Here is an 18271-nt window from a genome sequence, read left to right as displayed (position 1 = left end):
TCTCCTGTGACTAAACTAAACAGGGAATTAAAAACATGAGACTTCCTAAATGGAGGTGCTGAAAGGTAGATTGTGTGACCTAAGTACAGCACTGTTAGCTGTTTCTTCCTGTTTCCAGTCTTTGTGCTAAAAACAGAGTCATTAAGCATATTTCCCAAAATATCAAAGTATTCTAATATGCAGGTGACAGTTTGCCCACTTCTCCCTTATCTGCCTACCAAATTTGTTATTATTTCTTCTAACAACTCAAACAAATTAGTTATCTAGTTCTTTTTCTTGTCAAAAACATGTGAGCTGAGAGAAAACAATGAAATTACAAAACAAAGCTGTTAAAGAAGGGTGTTGGATTTTACACACTACCAGTGACAGATCCAGAGACTATTCCGGTATAACAAGGCAGCTGGTGGTTAGTAGATTATTTGTATCTCTTCCTTTTTCTAAAGGTTAATTTCCTCTTATTATTCAATATCAAAGCAAACTGAGTATTCTGGAAAGAAGTCTTTGCTCCTTGACTGTAAAGGTCTGGTACAAAAGCTTGATGTTTACCTTTTATCTGTTTAGGGAATTGCCCTTGATAGCTTTCCTGCCAAGATTAATTATGGGTCATCATCAATAGACTATTAATGCTGAGAGGAAACAACCTGAGAATATTTTAATCAATTTGCCTTAGAAATGAAATGTTCATTTCATTTCAAAGGCAAATTAAGTAGGAATGTTGAGATTCCTTCCACAATGTGACGTGTTGGCGACATTGCGGTGAAAATGTCAGAACGTAAAAGAACTACATTAAAATGAGATCCAGTACACTGTAGAGGTGATGTGTGTGTGTGTGTGTGTGTGTGTCTGTGTGTGTGTGTGTGTGTGTGTGTGTGTCTTTGTGTGTTCTCTTCACAGTTCTTTAACCTCTCTGTCTTTAGTCCCAGGAGAAGGGATCATCTGTTTGTACCGCTGCCACTTTACAGTCAATGACCTTGTGCCTCAGCCTTCCGTCTGTTTGCCGCAAAGTGACAAGAACCCTCCATGTGTCCCCCCTTTTTTTTGTCTCTCTCTTTCACCCACGCTCTTCCCCTCTTCCTCTCCACACATATTGTCTTTCCGTCTCTTTCATTCTCCTCCTCTTCTTGTCTTTATGTGTCTGTCTCTCCAGTGCTCACCCCTCCTGAAAGCGAGAAGGCTGATTCAGAAGACAGGGTCAGCCTGAAGGTGTGTAGTCAGCAGTTCCTCTCTTCTTTCAGCTCATTTTTCTTGGTGAAAATACACGCTGTCAACCCGCTTCAAACTCTCCATCCTTTTCTGACTGCCCATGAGGAACATGCAGATAATAACCTTCCTCTCTGTCTCTTTCTCGTCTTTCTCTTTCTATCTTTGGATACTCCTTTTTTATCAGACACCGAAGAGAGTAGAGGTTCACTCCATCCACACCTATGTGGCTCTGTACAAGTTTCTGCCTCAGGAGAAGAACGACTTGGAACTACAGTCAGTCAAGTTTCTTTGTATACCTTACTGTGTGTTTGTAAGAGAGTGTGTACCTGGCCAATTTTACAAACATTCATGCACCATCTGCCTCCTCAGCGGGTTGATCGTAGGGGGTTGTAGGCTTCGGATTGGGAGGGTGAGCACACTGGGAAGGACAAATCTGCATCGAGTATGCAACTGTAAATAATAAAAAAAAAAAGGTGTATGTTTAGCGCTGTAGGTGCATCAAACTGTTAAGAGTGGTATGACACCCACCACTAATCTGGTGGATGCATCTGTGCACGAAGAAAACATGAGGCGTTTCTTCACATGGACAGAGCAATCACTCAGAAAAAACTCATTTCATAAGCGACATTTACAGTAGTATACATGAAAATGATGAAAAGAAGGCAGTGATGCCTCACCAATGCAGCCTACTCATCTGACGTGTATATGAGAGTCAAATTTAAAACATCTTGATATAAAACCTGTCAAAATGAAAGAGACAATTGTCTTTACTTGTAACAAATTAAGTAAAGTGTGATATATTTCTAAGAAATGTGCTTTTGTTCAGAGTTATGGACACTCGCTACATGATTGGCGTCACACGCTATGGATGAAAATTGAGCTGGCCTCAACTTTCAACAGCGAAATGGCAACAAAAAGATCATAGTGTGAACATAAATAGTACAGAAGCTTGATGCAAATCTCACACTCAGCAGCTAGAATAAGCAGCTAGTTACCCTAAATTGGCATAAAGACTGTTATCTTGGCTCCAGCTTGAAACACACCGGATATACACCCCTTGTGATTTCCATATGCATGTGGTTGTACAGAATAAACAAGCGAGACTCACAGCCAGGCTAGCTGTTTCCCCCTGCTACCAGTCTTTTATGCTAAGCTAACTGGACACTGGCAGCATACAGCCATCTATCTCTGCAAATAAGCAAATAGGCATATATCCTGAAATGTCAAACTTTTGAAAAGCACATTTTAGATGGTTTCATTTGTGAATGATAATAAATGCTTCAAGAGTTCTGTGCAAGTCTTCTCATCGAGCACTTTGTTCTAACTCCAGGCCTGGTGACAGAATTCAAGTCACTGATGACTCCAATGAGGACTGGTGGAAGGTGAGCTATGAATAAAATCTTTCTAATCGAATTAACTGCTGTCAGGCTTTCCAAAATAATCACATTTCTCTCTGCCCTTTTCTATATTTCTAGATAGTCCATGCTGAGGTGAATAACATATTATAACTACAAATCTCCAGATTTATTTGAATAGATGTGTCAACAGCACACACATAGATCCGTGAAGTTCTTCCTTCTTAAAGCGGAGCTATTTGCAGACACTGAGATTAAAGAGCTGGTGGATGCGCTTGAAGGACAGCAGGTGTGGGTGTTCGCAGAGCTAGTTAGCATGAAGAGGAAAAGAGGAAGAAGACAGATTGCAGAGTGTGTTTAATGAGGCAGCTGAAGATCCTAACCTTCACCTGTCGAAGGACAGGCAGGTCTTCACGTAAACGAAACACCAGGGAAAAGCACCAATAATACCGCAGCAGGGTAACCATGTTTGCATAGCTTATACTCCAAGTGGAAATGGCAACATATTTAAGTAGCTGTAAGTGGTTCATTTAAAACACACTCTGGAGTTTTCTATGCTGTAAATGAGTGTGGTACAGTGTATATGTCAGAATAAAAAGAATAGATGTAAAATGTTACAATTATACAAAACACTTTGTTGTTGTATTGAGACTAATTTCCACCCATGCAAATCACATCCCATTACAGAAAGCTGACAATTAACCTCCCCTTTTAAATGTCAACATTTGGACATCGTGAGCAAAACGGCTAAGAGGGCACCCATCAGCTTTGTACGCCTGTGTGCCACAGTCTCTGAAGAGAGGAGCTGCGGATTAGGGCTCCACAAATGCAGATGCTTTTTGGTCTTGTACTGATGTTGTTAATTAGGGCACAAAACATTCTTTTTGTTCCCATTTTTCTGCTCATTGTGATGGTTTATTGAAATTCCAATGTGTTACTGTGATACAAATGTGATGCATATTTAGGCAACAGGTCGGGGGAAACAAAAATAACAACACAAAGAATCTAATTATTGGTGTTTAGTCAAGGACTGTCAAAGACTGTAGTTTGTTCGATTTGCTGTTTGTGTTAAAACGTAAGCCGGCAGATGATTAAAATGTAGTCACTGTCACAGATTTCTGTACTACAAGCAATTAAATAGCCATTGTTTTCCACCATGGCCACCTCAGAACAGGACAGAAATATCTATTTATATCTGTCGATGACTAACAGACTAACTGTGTGTGTCACTGCTCGGGCTTGTTTACCAGGGGAAGAGCAGAGACAAGGTGGGATTGTTCCCGGCCAACTTTGTACAGCGGGTCCGTCCTGGTGAGCGGGTGTGGAAGGTCACCGCTGGTTTCCACGGCAACCGAGACAAAGGCCAGATGACTGTGAAAGAGGCCCAGGTGAATACACACATAAAGTACACATAATTTTTCTCTCTCTCTCTCTCTCTCTCTCTCTCTCTCTCTCTCTCACACACACACACACACACACACACACTGGATAAATATATGTAAATTTATGCAGAAAACAGCTGAGATCACAAAGGACAGTATGTTATGGTTTTCCAATGCAGCTCACTATTTTTTTGCCCCAGCCCACAAACTCTCTCACATTACAGAATGTCACTCGCTCCTCCCTCCCTCCCCCCCACTGCAGATCTGTGTAGGGAAGAACGAGGAGATTGACGGTTCCCTCCGACTGAGCAGCGGCAAGAAGCGAGGCTTGGTCCCCATGACTTGCGTGCTGGAAATATGATGACGAAGCACTTCTCCTTGACCTCACAGTTTGATAAAGACGTTCGCTATGATGGAGGAATACTCAGGAGTGTTTTACCCAACACCTCACCCCGCCTCCACCCTTCCAAAAAGCGGCAGCGAATTAGCAGCTTGAGTGGATGACGAGCCACTTCTCCAGAGTTCTTTAGAGCTACTTTTCTTGTAGCACAGCTTGACTTTTGTGTGGTTTTTACACACACAACAACAGAAATGTAGCATCACATTGACGAGGAAAAGTGTGCAGGAAGTCTGGCTACCTCACTAGCCATTTCCACTGGGAGAGGACTACATTACTATGATGTCAAGGCGTGTCCAAGCCTTAGGGACATTGTGAGCAAAACTGTCTTCATGTCATCATTTGTTGTTAGAGAAAAACAAGACAAAAGAGATTGTGAACGATTGTAGCTGTTTACTGTAGTGGCTTGTGCAAACACTTTTTTCAATGGTGACGATCCAGTTTTTTTATGTGTGCGGACTGCAGCTCACTAAGTTGAACGTCTGCTGTTGTAATATGGATTCATGATGTGCATATGTGTCACAAAATGATTCAGGTATTACATTGTGTGTATGTAAAAAAAAATGCAAAAGTCTCTCTGCTACATTTTGGTCAAATGAAAGTCATAACACACAAACACACACACACACACACAAACACACACACTGGGGTTTGTGTTTTTCAGGCTGCTCTCCGGTGATTAGATTACGGCACATTCGTGCTCTTCACAGCTCTGATGTGACAAATGCTTTGCGTGCACCTCGGGGAGCTTCTTACTCAGTACGCCCTTCAATCACACCCTCTTTACACACACCAGATTTTTTATAGTCGAAATCCAACCACTAGAATCTGCTTCCTGTCATTATATCCTCAGCGTTGTTTGTCTGTATGTAACGTCCTGTAATACTCGCCGTCATATCTGGTTGCGGACAACCATAATGATGTCTTGATGTACTTTTTCTTGCATGGACAAGCAGAGAAAAGAAATAAGTGAATTCCAGGAGGATGGATGAAAAACCAAACTTAGTGTTATTTGTCAAAAAGGTGGTGGTGGTGAAACTTTCAGTCTCAGAGCGTCTTGTTCCAAATGAATTTTTAATGGGTGGCTAATGTTTCTCCCAGCACACTTTTAAGTAACTCCGAGGGGACTGTTATGGTTTCTGTTATTTAAGGCAAAGTCACCACACATCGTTTGACATTTTGCTCTGTCATTATAAACCACAAGGCGGTGACTTAACTGCCTTTGTTGCGGCAATAACTGTAAATAAAAACATGACAGTATTTGTAAATAGCCTTATAAAAATATTGTATATATTGGCTCTGAGTCCAGGAGCCAACTAAGGGCATTAACTTCACACTTACAAATTACAGCAGATTATTATTTATCGTCCCACTTACCAATATATGCATCCCTTTGCTCTATAAACATCTAGCCCCGTCAGCACAAATCTCTTCAAATACTATGCACAACCGTTCTAGTCACTCACTTTATTTTGTACTCCAGCCTAGCCACAGTGTGTAAGTGTGCTTTTGCAAAGATTTGAATTTAAACTCCAGCTTTTACAAAGAGTCCATCCTGGATCAGTCTGCACCACGCTTATCCTAAACATTACCTTCACTGACTAGAACCAAGATTGGCTCAGGATCAGTATTATATCCAGGTGAAATCCCTTTGGTCACCTCAATGCACACGACCAGGCTAGTTCTTTGCATGGCTAGCTGCCCTTTGATCCTCACATCTCTCAATAAAGTCAGATGAACTGTCAAACTGCGTGCTCTTTTATTTGAGAAAGAATATTTGGATCCTCCGCTTGACAAGGTATATACAGAAGGTACTGTATACTGCAGCTTTAAATCTGTGCTGCTATTCTAAGTCTGGATTAATGAATATATACAAATCAAAGTGTCTTTCTCCTTCTCAAAAGTCACTCCGGTGTTTTGCTCTGAAGATCATGAAAAGGGCATTTCAATTGCCACAATGTTCAAACTGAAGTGCAACAACTTGTAGTATTTTACACATATTAAAGAGTCCTTTTTAATTGTTTTTATTATGCATGCAAAATTATTTACAAAATGAACATAAGTATCAAAGGTAAAAGTCCCTTTTATGCAGAATGGACCTCACCAGTGTCATTATATTGTATCAGTTTTATTGAGGGGTAACTTCACCCAAAAATGAAAATTGAGTCGTTATTTACACACCCTGGAAAGTCAGATGATGATGCATAGTCCACAAAACATTTCAGAAGCTTCACGGCAAAATAGTGTTGCAGTGTTCTCCTCGACAACTGAGGTAGATGGAGACTTGTTTTAAAACAACAGAAGAAAACATAAAATTGTTCCATACAGCTTCCAGCGTGATCCATATCTGAAGCCTTGAGATCCCAGATTACTTTTAAAAAACATTTTTATTTATACTCCCAACACACAGTCAAGCTTTCACCCCCCCAGTGTGGTGCAAGCTTTTAGTTTAGCAGCTACAGTGAAGATTTCAACTTAAAAAAGAGTGCGATAACATCTTTTTTAAATCAATTTGGGATTTTGGGGCTTAGAGACTGTGCAGGCCTTTTATGTTTTCTTTCAGTTGTTGTTGGGTGTTTTAGTTTTTTACATTTTTTAAATAATTTGTTGAGGAGAATGCTGCAATTCTGTTTTGCTGTGAAGCTCCAGTAATGTTTTGTGGGCGACAGAACATCGCCTGACTTTCCATCAGCATGAGAGTGAGTAGATAATGGCAGAATTCTCATTTTTACGTTGCGTTTCCGTTAACACGTAAGCAATACTTTCATACTTGACTGAGGTAGGCTGAGTGTAATGTTATTCAAACACTGTTTGGTACTTGAATCCATAAAATGGATACTATTTTAATGATTGATCATTATGTTGAACGTTGAAAAATCTTCATCTGAAAAGTACCAAGTAGCAAAAGCTGTGACATAAATATGATATATAATAGTTCAGTTATGTAGATATATCACTTAAGTACAGTATTCGAGTAAATGTACTTTCCACCACAGCGCTCACAGCAGACTCTGGAGGGGCTCACTGTGTTCTGTCCAGTCCATCAGACAGTGACCCTGACATGAATTAGTAACGCTGTCTCCCGCACCTCCTCCTTGAGTTGATGTGATTAATGGCGGGAAGACTGGGTGACATATTCACTCTTTAATCAGTTTGTTGAGGACATGACCCTAAACCCTGACCTTGTTGTGGTGGAGGCCATTTTTTTTCCCACCTGGATGTCACCACTCACAGAGCGACTATGACCGACACCCCAACCGGATTGCGCCGCTAAAACCATAGTCGCTGTGCACACGTAGCAGCCATGCTAGCAGCTCTGTGAGGCTGTAATGCTCGCTTGTTTGGAGCACGATGAGAATGCTAACGTGCTGATGTTAAGCATGTTTTCCATCTTAGTTCAGCACGCTAACATTTGCTCATAAAACAAAGTAATGGACCTGATAGTGGTGCTACAGTATGAAACGTTGGGGAGTTGCCAAAGTCACAAAAAGGTGGGAATGGATGCCAAATTTCATGTCGGTCCATCCAAGAGCTGATGATCCCTTTCAGTTTGGACCAAGGTGGTGGAGGGTTTGACAGACACACTGTAAGGTAAAAACATGAAATGGTTCTTTTGTTTTTCATCCCCCCGACTTCTGTCTGCCAGACTGTGCACCAAAAATCCAGAGATTTAAAGCTGACAGCCCGCACTTTGACCTCATTGAATGTCTAATTTCACACCTAAATTCAAAAGCTATTGAATCCAAACGGCAAATGCCTCCCTTCACGGCCACAGTATTACAGCCAGATCTTTCATTTGAGTTGATGGTGCCGAGCCTGAGAGGACTTCTTGTTCTTAATGACCATAAATAATATGATTAACTCCCAATAAAATTAATTGGCAACGGAGGGGCTGCTGGCAGGCCATAGACTAAGCTGGCAGAGAGGGTGTTGTGTGTCTGCATGTGTGTGTTGTGTGTGTCCCTGCTGTGGTGTGAGGAACATTTCTCAAATCATGACCCAGTTCTGTTATCAAATTGGATCAAATGTGATTTCCGTCTCTGTAGAGAGAGGGAGAAAGACAGAAATGTGTGCAGCTGGCAGTACATCAAGCCCCGTATATGACTCGTACATTTTTATAAAAATTGCTGACTTTGGTGCTCAAGATGGCAACGAGCGCTCACTGTGCCACTACTGAGCTCTCTGTCTCTTTCATGACCACGAGCCGAGGAGGTTGAAATCCTTCCCTGGGATTTTTCGTTTCTCTTTCAAACGGCAGCGATGAGCAGAGAATGCAGGGGCTGAGTCTCTCCCTTAGTAAATCATTTTCACTCCTCTTTCACGCTACATCCATCAACATGACGACCAGACACTCAAGTGTTTAGTTAGGGGCAACAAATGCCACTGGTCCTGAGCGCATTACGCGTGCACCAGAAATGAAAACGGCTCATTAAATATGTGATTTGTTACACAATCGTCTCCTTTTTCCCTTTAATTGTTCACGCTCACTTCCTCAGCTGCCGGACAGGCTGACAGGAGGGGTGGTGATCGCGGCGCAAGGGTGTCGACATGCAGCAGGAATATAGCACAAAAATGCAAATTCTGGATGAAAATCCGTGCTCCAAATAGCACACTTGATTATATAGGCAGGCAGATGGAGTAGAGAGCGCTGTCAGAGAGAAAATAAAGCTTTCTGGTGCTTGGCGGACAAAAAGAAAAAGCACCTCACAGACCCCTGCATCAAAGACCTGCAAATAAAAAAATAATCTCCCTTCCCCTCGCTTCCTATTACCATGCGCGAGAGGATATTACACATAAATCCATACAAGGTTTGAAATATGAAAATCATGCTTCGGCTTCAGTGTGGAGCGCACGCTGCTTCCTCCTGTCAGTCGGCTCGCATTGAACAGATTTATGACGTGAAAACCTTCAGAGTCGATACGCTCCGGCCGTGTCACGCCAGGCTCAAGAGAACAGAGATTAGGGAGGGACGATAACCTTTACATGGGGCAACGGGTGGAGTGTTGGGTCGGAGGGTTTATGAGATGCTTCATGAGCAGCGGTGTTTGCAAATTATTAGTGCAGCAGCAGTATATTAAAGAAAGAGTGGGCGGGGCACTGACATCTTCGAATTAACTTATTGCAAAGTGTGCTGCAGTGTGGCTGCTTCAGTGGAGTATGTCATGTGTGGCATCTCAGGGCCTGTGACACTGTCTTCAACGAGTCAGGAACATATTTGTTGTTTCAGTTGCAATAATTGAGTTGAGTGACCTCTTAAGAACCTTTTTCCATTTAAAACTGCTTTTGTTTATTTCCGTTTGTTCTTCGAACAAGTGATGGCAGCAAAAACAAGCTATAACGCAACACTGACATACTACTGATCGGACTTTTCATTCCTGTTTATCAACCTGACTGCAGCAACGATCCATGGAGGTGACCTCTGTCGTCAAGTGTATATTGAGGGGAAATGTACTTAACTTGAACCAGTGTTCGAATGACGTTTAAATATAACGGCGTTACTAACGGCGTTATTTTTTCAGTAACGGAGTAATCTAATGAATTACTTTTCCCATCGTTACAACGCCGTTACCGACTATAAAATGTGGCGCGTTACAAATTGAAGTTTCTCATTGAAGCTGTTATCATCCGACTCGGCTCTCAGCCACCGGAGCAGCAGGGCTGCTTTATTTTTCTCCGGTGAGGCAGGAGGGAGGGGCGGGACAACCGCAGAGGTGATGATTGTCTCTCTAAGGTAGAGTGAGAGTTCGTAAGCCAATCAGAGGCTGTGTTCGGTTTACACACAAACCACACAGCCAAGCACACACAAACCAGCAGAGGTGAGCTGCAGAAATGGCGAGTCCAGAGGGAAAGATTACGTTTTCAAAGTGGAAGTACAGACACTACTTTAATCTCCTTTGTCCACGTCCGTTTTAAGCAACTCTAATCTAATGAAGCATCTCTCAACTGCACGCGCTTCTACAACACTAGTGGCCAAAAACTCTGTTGTTGACACTGTTGATGATGATAGCAGGTGTGGCTAACGTGAGCTACGCTAACACAGAAGGACACGAAGCTGTCCGAGCAACTAAAGCTGGATGTTTCTGCTCCAGCTTCACTAAAACTTGTGACACAGACTGAACTGAATGCAATGATAGGCAGGTATGTTGTTGAGAACATGCTCCCGTTATCAACAGCTGACCCAGACTCCTTCATTGGCTAAATACCAGGGAGAGCAGGTGCCGATCCGCCATGCAGAAAGACATTTTCTAAATACATAGATGCAGAGTACATTAAAATCAATGGCGAGCTCAAAAGGGGAAGAAAAGAAAGTAACGCAAGAGTTACTTTTCCTGGTAACTAATTACTTTTATATTGGAGTAATTCTGTTACTAACTCAGTTTCTTTTTGGGAGAAGTAACTAGTAACTATAACTAATTACTATTTAAAAGTAACGTGACCAACACTGACTTGAACGCCGGTTAACCCTTCTTTTCCCACGATCAAGATTTACTTCAGCAGGATACACAGAAGCAGAGGAGAGAGGACAAAGAAGAGAGAACAAGAGTTTCAGGTGAGTGCTGAGTTTAGTCATTGACCTGAATGCAAACAAACGGATAAACAGACCTTCTGCACATCATTGCTTGCTAGCTTACGGCTAATGTAGGGTAAACTAATCTGGCTGTTTGGGGCAAATATACCCTCCTGCAAATCACACCAATAAACACAAGTTGTTTGATAGTCAAACCACGCTTCGCTAGTGGTTTGCTGTTTATTCTCGCACACAATAAAAAGAGATCAAGAGAGTTTTATTTATGAGGATGGATGGGTTAGCCTCAAACCATCTCCATTTGAATGGTTTCCAAAACGATCTTCTATCCTGAGGAGCATTGTCTTACAGATGAAACTTTGAAAGTGTCACTGTAGAACACACTGGATGGAGAGAGAGTTGAGCTCTGCAGGATGAAAGGAACTTCTTTATTCTTCTCTGGATTCAGGCGGAAGTACAGCTCAAATTAACCTAATAGCAGGTTAAAATAGCAGCACTGTTCATTCATGGGTAAATAGGCTGGGTGTTTTGAGGATTTTATAACAGGATGTCATGTAAAATTGGAATTATCTTTGTGCGTGTTCCTGCCAAATTAGCTCTAAAATTAGGCTCCAGCGCTATATTCAGCTTTACTGTAATTGTTAGAGAAATCAGAGGATATTTGGGTCGTTTCGTAGATTCTGTATCCAGACCCAGAATACCCCAAATACAGTAAATAATACACTGATCTACTGAATGACCCTTCAAATCATGTGATTAATGGAATTGCTGCTTGTCCCTGAAGTTGTTTATTTCCACCACTGCTTGGAGCAATCAAACCAACAAGCAACTCTTTTGCCCACAGAAGGACCAAATCTAAACTAACATTTATCCTGCTATTCAGAGCATCCAATCAACTGGCTCATAACCTTCAAATGACCCTTTCCAATTTGAAAAGTCGACCACTGTCTTTCATATGAATGGTTCAATGGTTTCATCATCTTTAATACATAATACAGAAAATTAGGAAATAATGGCAATTAAGGGGGTTTCCTGTAATGTTTAAAGGGGCTCTATGTACATTTTTAGTATTCAAAAGGTGTTCATCCCTTTTTTGTTGCTTATGTGTAATGTGACTTTAAAACAGACCTTCCCCTTCTCTCTCTGTTGCCTATACAAGCCTGTGGACGATGTGGATGAAGTTGTTTAATGCTTCTGGACTGAAGCGAAGGACTCGGGTCAGATTTTCCACGAAAGTCCAAAGGGTGTGACTTAACACAAATGTAACTTTGACCCCCTGTAACATGCGTAGCACTGAAAACTAAACAACTTTTCTCCATCTCGTCCATTCCGCTTTTTTTTTTTTCCACCTTCCATCTGAATTTCACACATTATGGGAATCGTGAGTCAAAGTCCCGCTATGCATGATGTTACGCAACTATCACCGAACTTTGTCCTTATATAAACTGAGGTGACCCTCTCTACGCCAGATGGCTTTCCATTGGTTCATCACAGATGTTTCACTGAATTAAGCCCATGACACCTTATGAAACCGCAACACTGAGTTCCAGTCTTGCAGATCCACCCCACCTCTGCACCTGCTGCGGGTGCTTTCAGTCCACAACTCCGCACTGCAACAGGATTAAACTCAACAACACTTCACCCTTTCATCAGTAATGGCCACTTACATGTTTTTCATCTTCAGGTTTAACCTTTGATGTCGTTGCTGGCCTCTTGACTCTGCCACGAAAGGAAAATCAAGGAAGGTCAAGCCGCACAATTAAAGGAACAAGGTTATGATGATGCGGCTCTTAGCAGGAGAGAAGCGTGTTTTTAATGCGTATAACTTTCCCCGCTTGCTTTTATCTATTGCTTTGATCAAAAAGGTTTAAAAGGGATGGTTTGCTTTAGCCTTCATGATTGTTAATGACTGCAAGACTGCTGGTGATTTATCTCTACACTAAACTACAAGACGGAGCTTCTATCTCCCTAATTATTGGGTAAACACACTCTTTTTGTCACGTAACTGTCCAGGTTTCCTAGATACTTGCTGCTTTGTTGTTACACATTTACTCCATGGCACACAGTGCTGTACTATCCTCTGAGGACCTTAGCTCACAGACAACAAAATCACGATTGCGAGGACTTTTTATGTTCCCTGCCAATGCAGAGAACAGAAGCCTACTATAGAAAAAGTGAGGTTGAACGGATGGCTTTGTAGGTTTAGGCTTAGTAATGCAACTTTCATCATTGTAAAATGGTAATTGTAAATGTAAAAAACACTTTACAAAACAAACACAAAAAAGACATAGCCTGAAGCCTACGGACAATCTCAAGAGGCGCTGTAAGCTTTCTCATCCATTTAAACTAATAAACTCATAACTCACCCTACACACACTGACATTAATGCATTCATATCCTACATGTGATCAATAGCTAGCCTATCTGAAACACATCAAATGAATTCGCCGGACCTCAAAGGTTGACATGGAAGTTAATGCTAGTCTGCTATGCTAGGCTACCTGTCAGCAGCTAGCCTACATCTTTCCTTCATCATGTTTATATTTAGCTAGGCTACTGCTTTGGTTTATGTTGATTAGCAAAATTAAGTAGCTAAGAAGTGGGCTGATAGTAAACACATTCACCTCTTTGACTGTCGCAACTGCAGTTTCTCTGAGCTCATAAGATAGAGTAGACAGGTTAGGTAGCAGACCAGCGACCCGTCTGTTCACTCCACATTACAAACCTAGAGACACTCTTAAATAGACACTACCAGAGCTATACTGTGTGAGTTTACAGTGTGAGTCAAGCATGGAAATGGCAGCCAAAGAAGGCAACTAATCAGAGGCGGAGTAGGCTGGGTCTACAGGGATCCACTGCAGAGCGTTACATATTATCTCTTATCTTGCTAAGGTTAGCGTTGGCTAATTCACAGGCTAATTTGATGTAGTCTTGGTGTTCTTGGGGATTTTACTACACGCTATTTTCTCAGAAAATACAAAATTGCATTTGTTTGCAGTAACCATCTTTTAAATAAAAAACACAAGAGTCAAATTCTTCAGCCCAGTTTTGACCAAATATGTAGGCAAGTTACCGTGTTTTGGCTTTGAAGGGCAATGCACAGAAGACACTGAAATCAACTGAAAAACAGAAGTTCTTCCCTGCAGCATCCTCGCCTCAGGCAGACAGCTGTGCGCTTCCTCTCAGGCATATATCATCGGCCAGTGTGTTGCCACAGGTCCTTCTGAATGCCTCACCTCCCCAACCTCACCCCTCACTGCCCTTAAATGGTTTTCTAAATCCAACATCCTCTAAAATCTTGAAAGCAAACTTCAAAATCCATTAAGTCGCTAAGAAAAGGATTTGAAATTCCACAGGACTGGCTCTCACTCTCCCCACAGCTCATACTACGGTGCATTTGCGGATGTGAGGATATTAATTTTTTAGCTATTCCGCCTCAGTTCTTTTCTCTGCAGATATATATAAATATATATACGCACTTCACATTCCTATTGTTTTCCTTACAATAGGCGCGATTCAGTCAAGCCCTCGATATAGTCGTACTTCCACAAAGGACCCTGTAAAATGTCCTGTCCTGGTGTGAAGAGGAGAGGCAAAACTAATCTATTCAATTTGAAGTGTGTCACAGACTTTGTGCCTTCTAGGCGCAGGGATTAGCGGATGATTGGGGCCGCTCTGTTTTGCTAAAGATGCTTTGCTTGCTATCAGCTGTAGCAACTTTTTTCCTCTCGCCGCCCAAGTCAACAACTCTGTCATGACAAATAGAGAGATGAAAAAGGCAGAATATTCAGCATACTGAAGAATCAGCAAGACAGGGAACGAGCTGGTAATAAGTCTCGCCTTGCCTGGTGTGTTTTTACAAAGGAAAGTGCAAGCTTTTGAGAAAGAGGGTGGACGAGGACAGGAAGGAAAAAGTAAAATAGATGAGTGAGCAGAAAGACGAAGACAGTGAAATACTGGGGAAATAATGTTTCTTATTCGCTCAGTTGTGATGTTGTTTAAACTGTCCACACTGCATGAAGGGAAATTATTAAATACCTGAAAAAAAATGACAGCACATGACAAGATTTACAGCTCAGGAGATGCATCTCATGCCCAAATTACATTTTGATCTTGCCATCTATTCTAACAAACGTTGTAAAATTTAATCTCTGTTATTGATGATTATACATTTTTTACCCATGGCCAGGGGTGGATTTAGGATGTTTACGGGCAGGGGCGCAAAAAATAAAGAGGGCACCAAATGTACTCAGGGGGGCACCACAGCATAAGGTTGTTATATTTGAATTAAAGAGATTGAACTTCACCACGTTTTGTCCACTGCAAGGGCGTCCAAGAGGGGGCCCATGTCCCCCCCCTCATCCCCCCCTGAGTCCACCCATGCCCATCATCCTGCTGCCAGCTTACTATCAAGAGACTCTGTTCAGTTTAATTAATGTGGTAGCTCACTTTCATGACTCAGCATCTTCTCTGATGATCAAAATCGGTCCTCTCCATCGATTAGATGCGAGACATTGCTAATGTCATCCAGATGGCCCTCTGTGAATCAGGTTGTTATGCTTTTAAACAGGGCATCCATCTGGCCTTCCAGCTCAAGACCTGGGTCATCATTTCTGTCATCCTGATTTTCACATGGTCACAGGTATTTCAGGTCTTTACAGGTATTTACAGGACTTTTGGTAGTCAGTTGTTTCTAAAAAGGTGAAGGAGTCCAAACACAACTCAAGCAGATTGTCATTAATGATGAGAATCTTGAAGATTGTGCCGATTTTCACATTAAAAGCATGGATGATGTACAGTCCTCTTCTCTCTAAACTTCCCGCTGGGTCTTTTGTTTTATTCCAACCCTCTCTTCCTTGTCTCTTCTCAGAGGTTTGTTTTCTCCTTTCATCCTCGTGTTTGTAATTTAAAACCGCATCTGAAACACCAAACGCTGAATACAATAATTCAATTCACACGCTTCTCGCAAAAAAAGTGACAAAATGAATCATCATGCGATCGTGTAGCAGATTTATTTAGCATTTTAATCAGTTATTGATGAATGAGCGTAGCTGACTCATTTGTTATTAAATGAAGCATTTAGTTTACATTGCTGCATCTGGCGCTGCCTATAGCTGTATTGATCCTTTTTCGCTTGGTTTGTTTGTTCAGCTCTGTCTGCTCTTATTGTAAGCTGTGTGGGTACTTTCCAAATCTTATCTGACAAGTTTATATGTACCACTTTAATAGTCTTTTAGGAGTGAAATTGAATTGTTAAATGAGACCCCCTAGCAGAGTCCGAGGGCAGGAGGCTGAATTGCAAAACCATGCAATGGTTCAGCTATCCAAACAAATATACCTTTGAAATCACCAGAGCGCTTTAAAGAATGACTTTGTATATTAACATTACCTGGATTTATGATGAAAATCAAATTAAAGCACCTGCAGCCCAAGAGACACTGCATTTTTTTATGCAGTCATATATAGTGGATGGATTTTAGACATTTGTTAAAATATCAGACAGCTCGCAGATCACTAGAAAAATAGAAAACCGGTGCAAATCTAAACAATAGTAATGCAGTTCCTGATGTTGTTATGATGCACAGTTTAGGATCTGGTGCAGCAGAAGCATCCTTGCTTACATATAATGTCACTGTTTGCTTCCAAAACAAGATTATAATAAGACATAAATGAGAAAAATCCAGGGGATGATGTTCAACCTGCCCTTTTCAAGAGCAGCCGCTGACTGCTATTATGAAGCAGTCAGTGTAGACGTGTATAAAGCGCATGACCTGGTTTTGAAAAGAATGGGCTGAGGCGTCTATCAGACATAAGATCTGACAGCTTTGTGTGTCAGATAGATCTGCGATCTGTATCGCTGAGCGCTATTAATCCTTCTCCTGATCCCCTGAAAGAGACGAACATGAGACTGACAGTTAAACCTCACGAATCCTCCCCATGCTTTCTGACTGTGTTATGTCCTTTCATATAGAAACCAGAGTCAATGGTTGATAGAGGGGAAAATAGTGGGGTGTGGTAGATAAGAGGGCAAGGGGAGGTTTGGTAGCACTTTAAATAATCGAATATTTATTAACCATTAATGTTGCTTGCATAAAGCTCTTTGTTTGTCATCACGAGGCACTTATTAATGTCTTATTCTGCATGGCTATATTGTACTTGACTTTCCCCTAAGTAACCTCCTAATTACTAATTATTGATAGTAAGTTAGGAAGTTGTTGTAAGTGAGTCGGGATCTGAAAGGAACAGTTCACCCAAAAATGAAAATCTGTCATTATCTTCTCATCCCCCCCCATCAAACGGCTCCATTTATTCAGCTCGTCCAGTGTAATCTGAGCCCCAAGATCCCACATTGACTTGAACAGACTCTATTATACAAGCCCAAATCTTCACTGTAGCCACTAGGCTAAAAGTGTTATCAAACACCCCGTACCTTTGAAGTGGGTGCTCGAGCTCGACTGCGCATCAAGGTTGTAAATATAAGATTTGGATTATAAGAGGGTGAGTTGTATGGAACCATTAAATGTTTGTTTTCTTTTCTTTCTATTTTTTTCTAAGTCCCCATCTGCTTCAGTCGTTTTGGAGTGCCTTTTCATTGGCACGGGGATGGCTGGATAAATGCTTTATTTTCATTTGTTGGTGAATTGTTCCTTTAAAGTGATTTGTTCAGTACGGGTCCGTATAAGGTGGTACCAAAAGAAAAGTCATAAATATGCTCTGTTCCTATGTAGCCTAGTAGCCCGTATGCCACTAGTATGCATGCTAATAAGCAGGTAGTTAGGGGTTAATATGTGTACCCTGACATAAAATGTAACCGTCACTTACTGTTACTACCAAAGAAAAGAGAAAACCCAACACACAATGTTCAGCGGGGTCACCAGACTTGAAAGGGTAATGTTTTTCGATGCTAGATACCTGTTCTACATTAAAAAATAATATAATGATAATAATCTCCTGTAAATTACTTCCATCTTCTTGTCTCAAATTGTTATTGACGATCCCCTGAACTCTTGAGCGCGGCTCCATTTGTTTTGCCTGGGTCGAAGGCCAAGTGTAATAAAGAGCGGTGCTCCGTTTCATCTCATATTCCTCTCCCTATCTAATCCCATTAGGGCGCACGCTTCAGGAAATAGGAGTGCCTCTTGGTAATGAAGAAATACATTAACCAAGCAACAAAATGCCCCTGCCGCACAAAGCTTGTTTTCTCCTTCAGCAAACTCCAAGATCTCACATTTATTTATATATATACATATATATATATGTACATATATATATATATATACATATATATATACATATACATATATATATATATATATATATATATATATATACATATATACATATATATAATATATATATTATATATATATATATATATATATATATATATATACTATATATATATATA

General features: G+C 41.1%; 1 protein-coding gene across 2 annotated transcripts in view; it reads left to right on the top strand.

Annotated features, from left to right (window-relative positions):
• LOC115571820 (SH3 and cysteine-rich domain-containing protein 2-like) overlaps positions 1-6084 on the top strand; it is a 37969-nt gene extending 31885 nt beyond the window's left edge. For both annotated transcript variants that reach the window (XM_030401436.1, XM_030401435.1), the window contains exons 7-11: positions 1148-1203; positions 1388-1476; positions 2534-2585; positions 3809-3946; positions 4203-6084. In XM_030401436.1, the coding sequence (XP_030257296.1) occupies positions 1148-1203; positions 1388-1476; positions 2534-2585; positions 3809-3946; positions 4203-4301 (434 nt within the window). In that variant the 3' untranslated portion in view covers positions 4302-6084. The remainder of the gene's footprint in view (positions 1-1147; positions 1204-1387; positions 1477-2533; positions 2586-3808; positions 3947-4202) is intronic.
• The last annotated feature ends 12187 nt before the right edge of the window (positions 6085-18271 follow it).

The sequence above is a fragment of the Sparus aurata genome, chromosome 20, assembly GCF_900880675.1.
Source record: "Sparus aurata chromosome 20, fSpaAur1.1, whole genome shotgun sequence".
Classification (NCBI taxonomy): domain Eukaryota; kingdom Metazoa; phylum Chordata; class Actinopteri; order Spariformes; family Sparidae; genus Sparus; species Sparus aurata.
The sequence above is the reverse complement of the archived record's forward strand: the minus strand, read 5'-3'. Positions and strand labels throughout refer to the sequence as shown.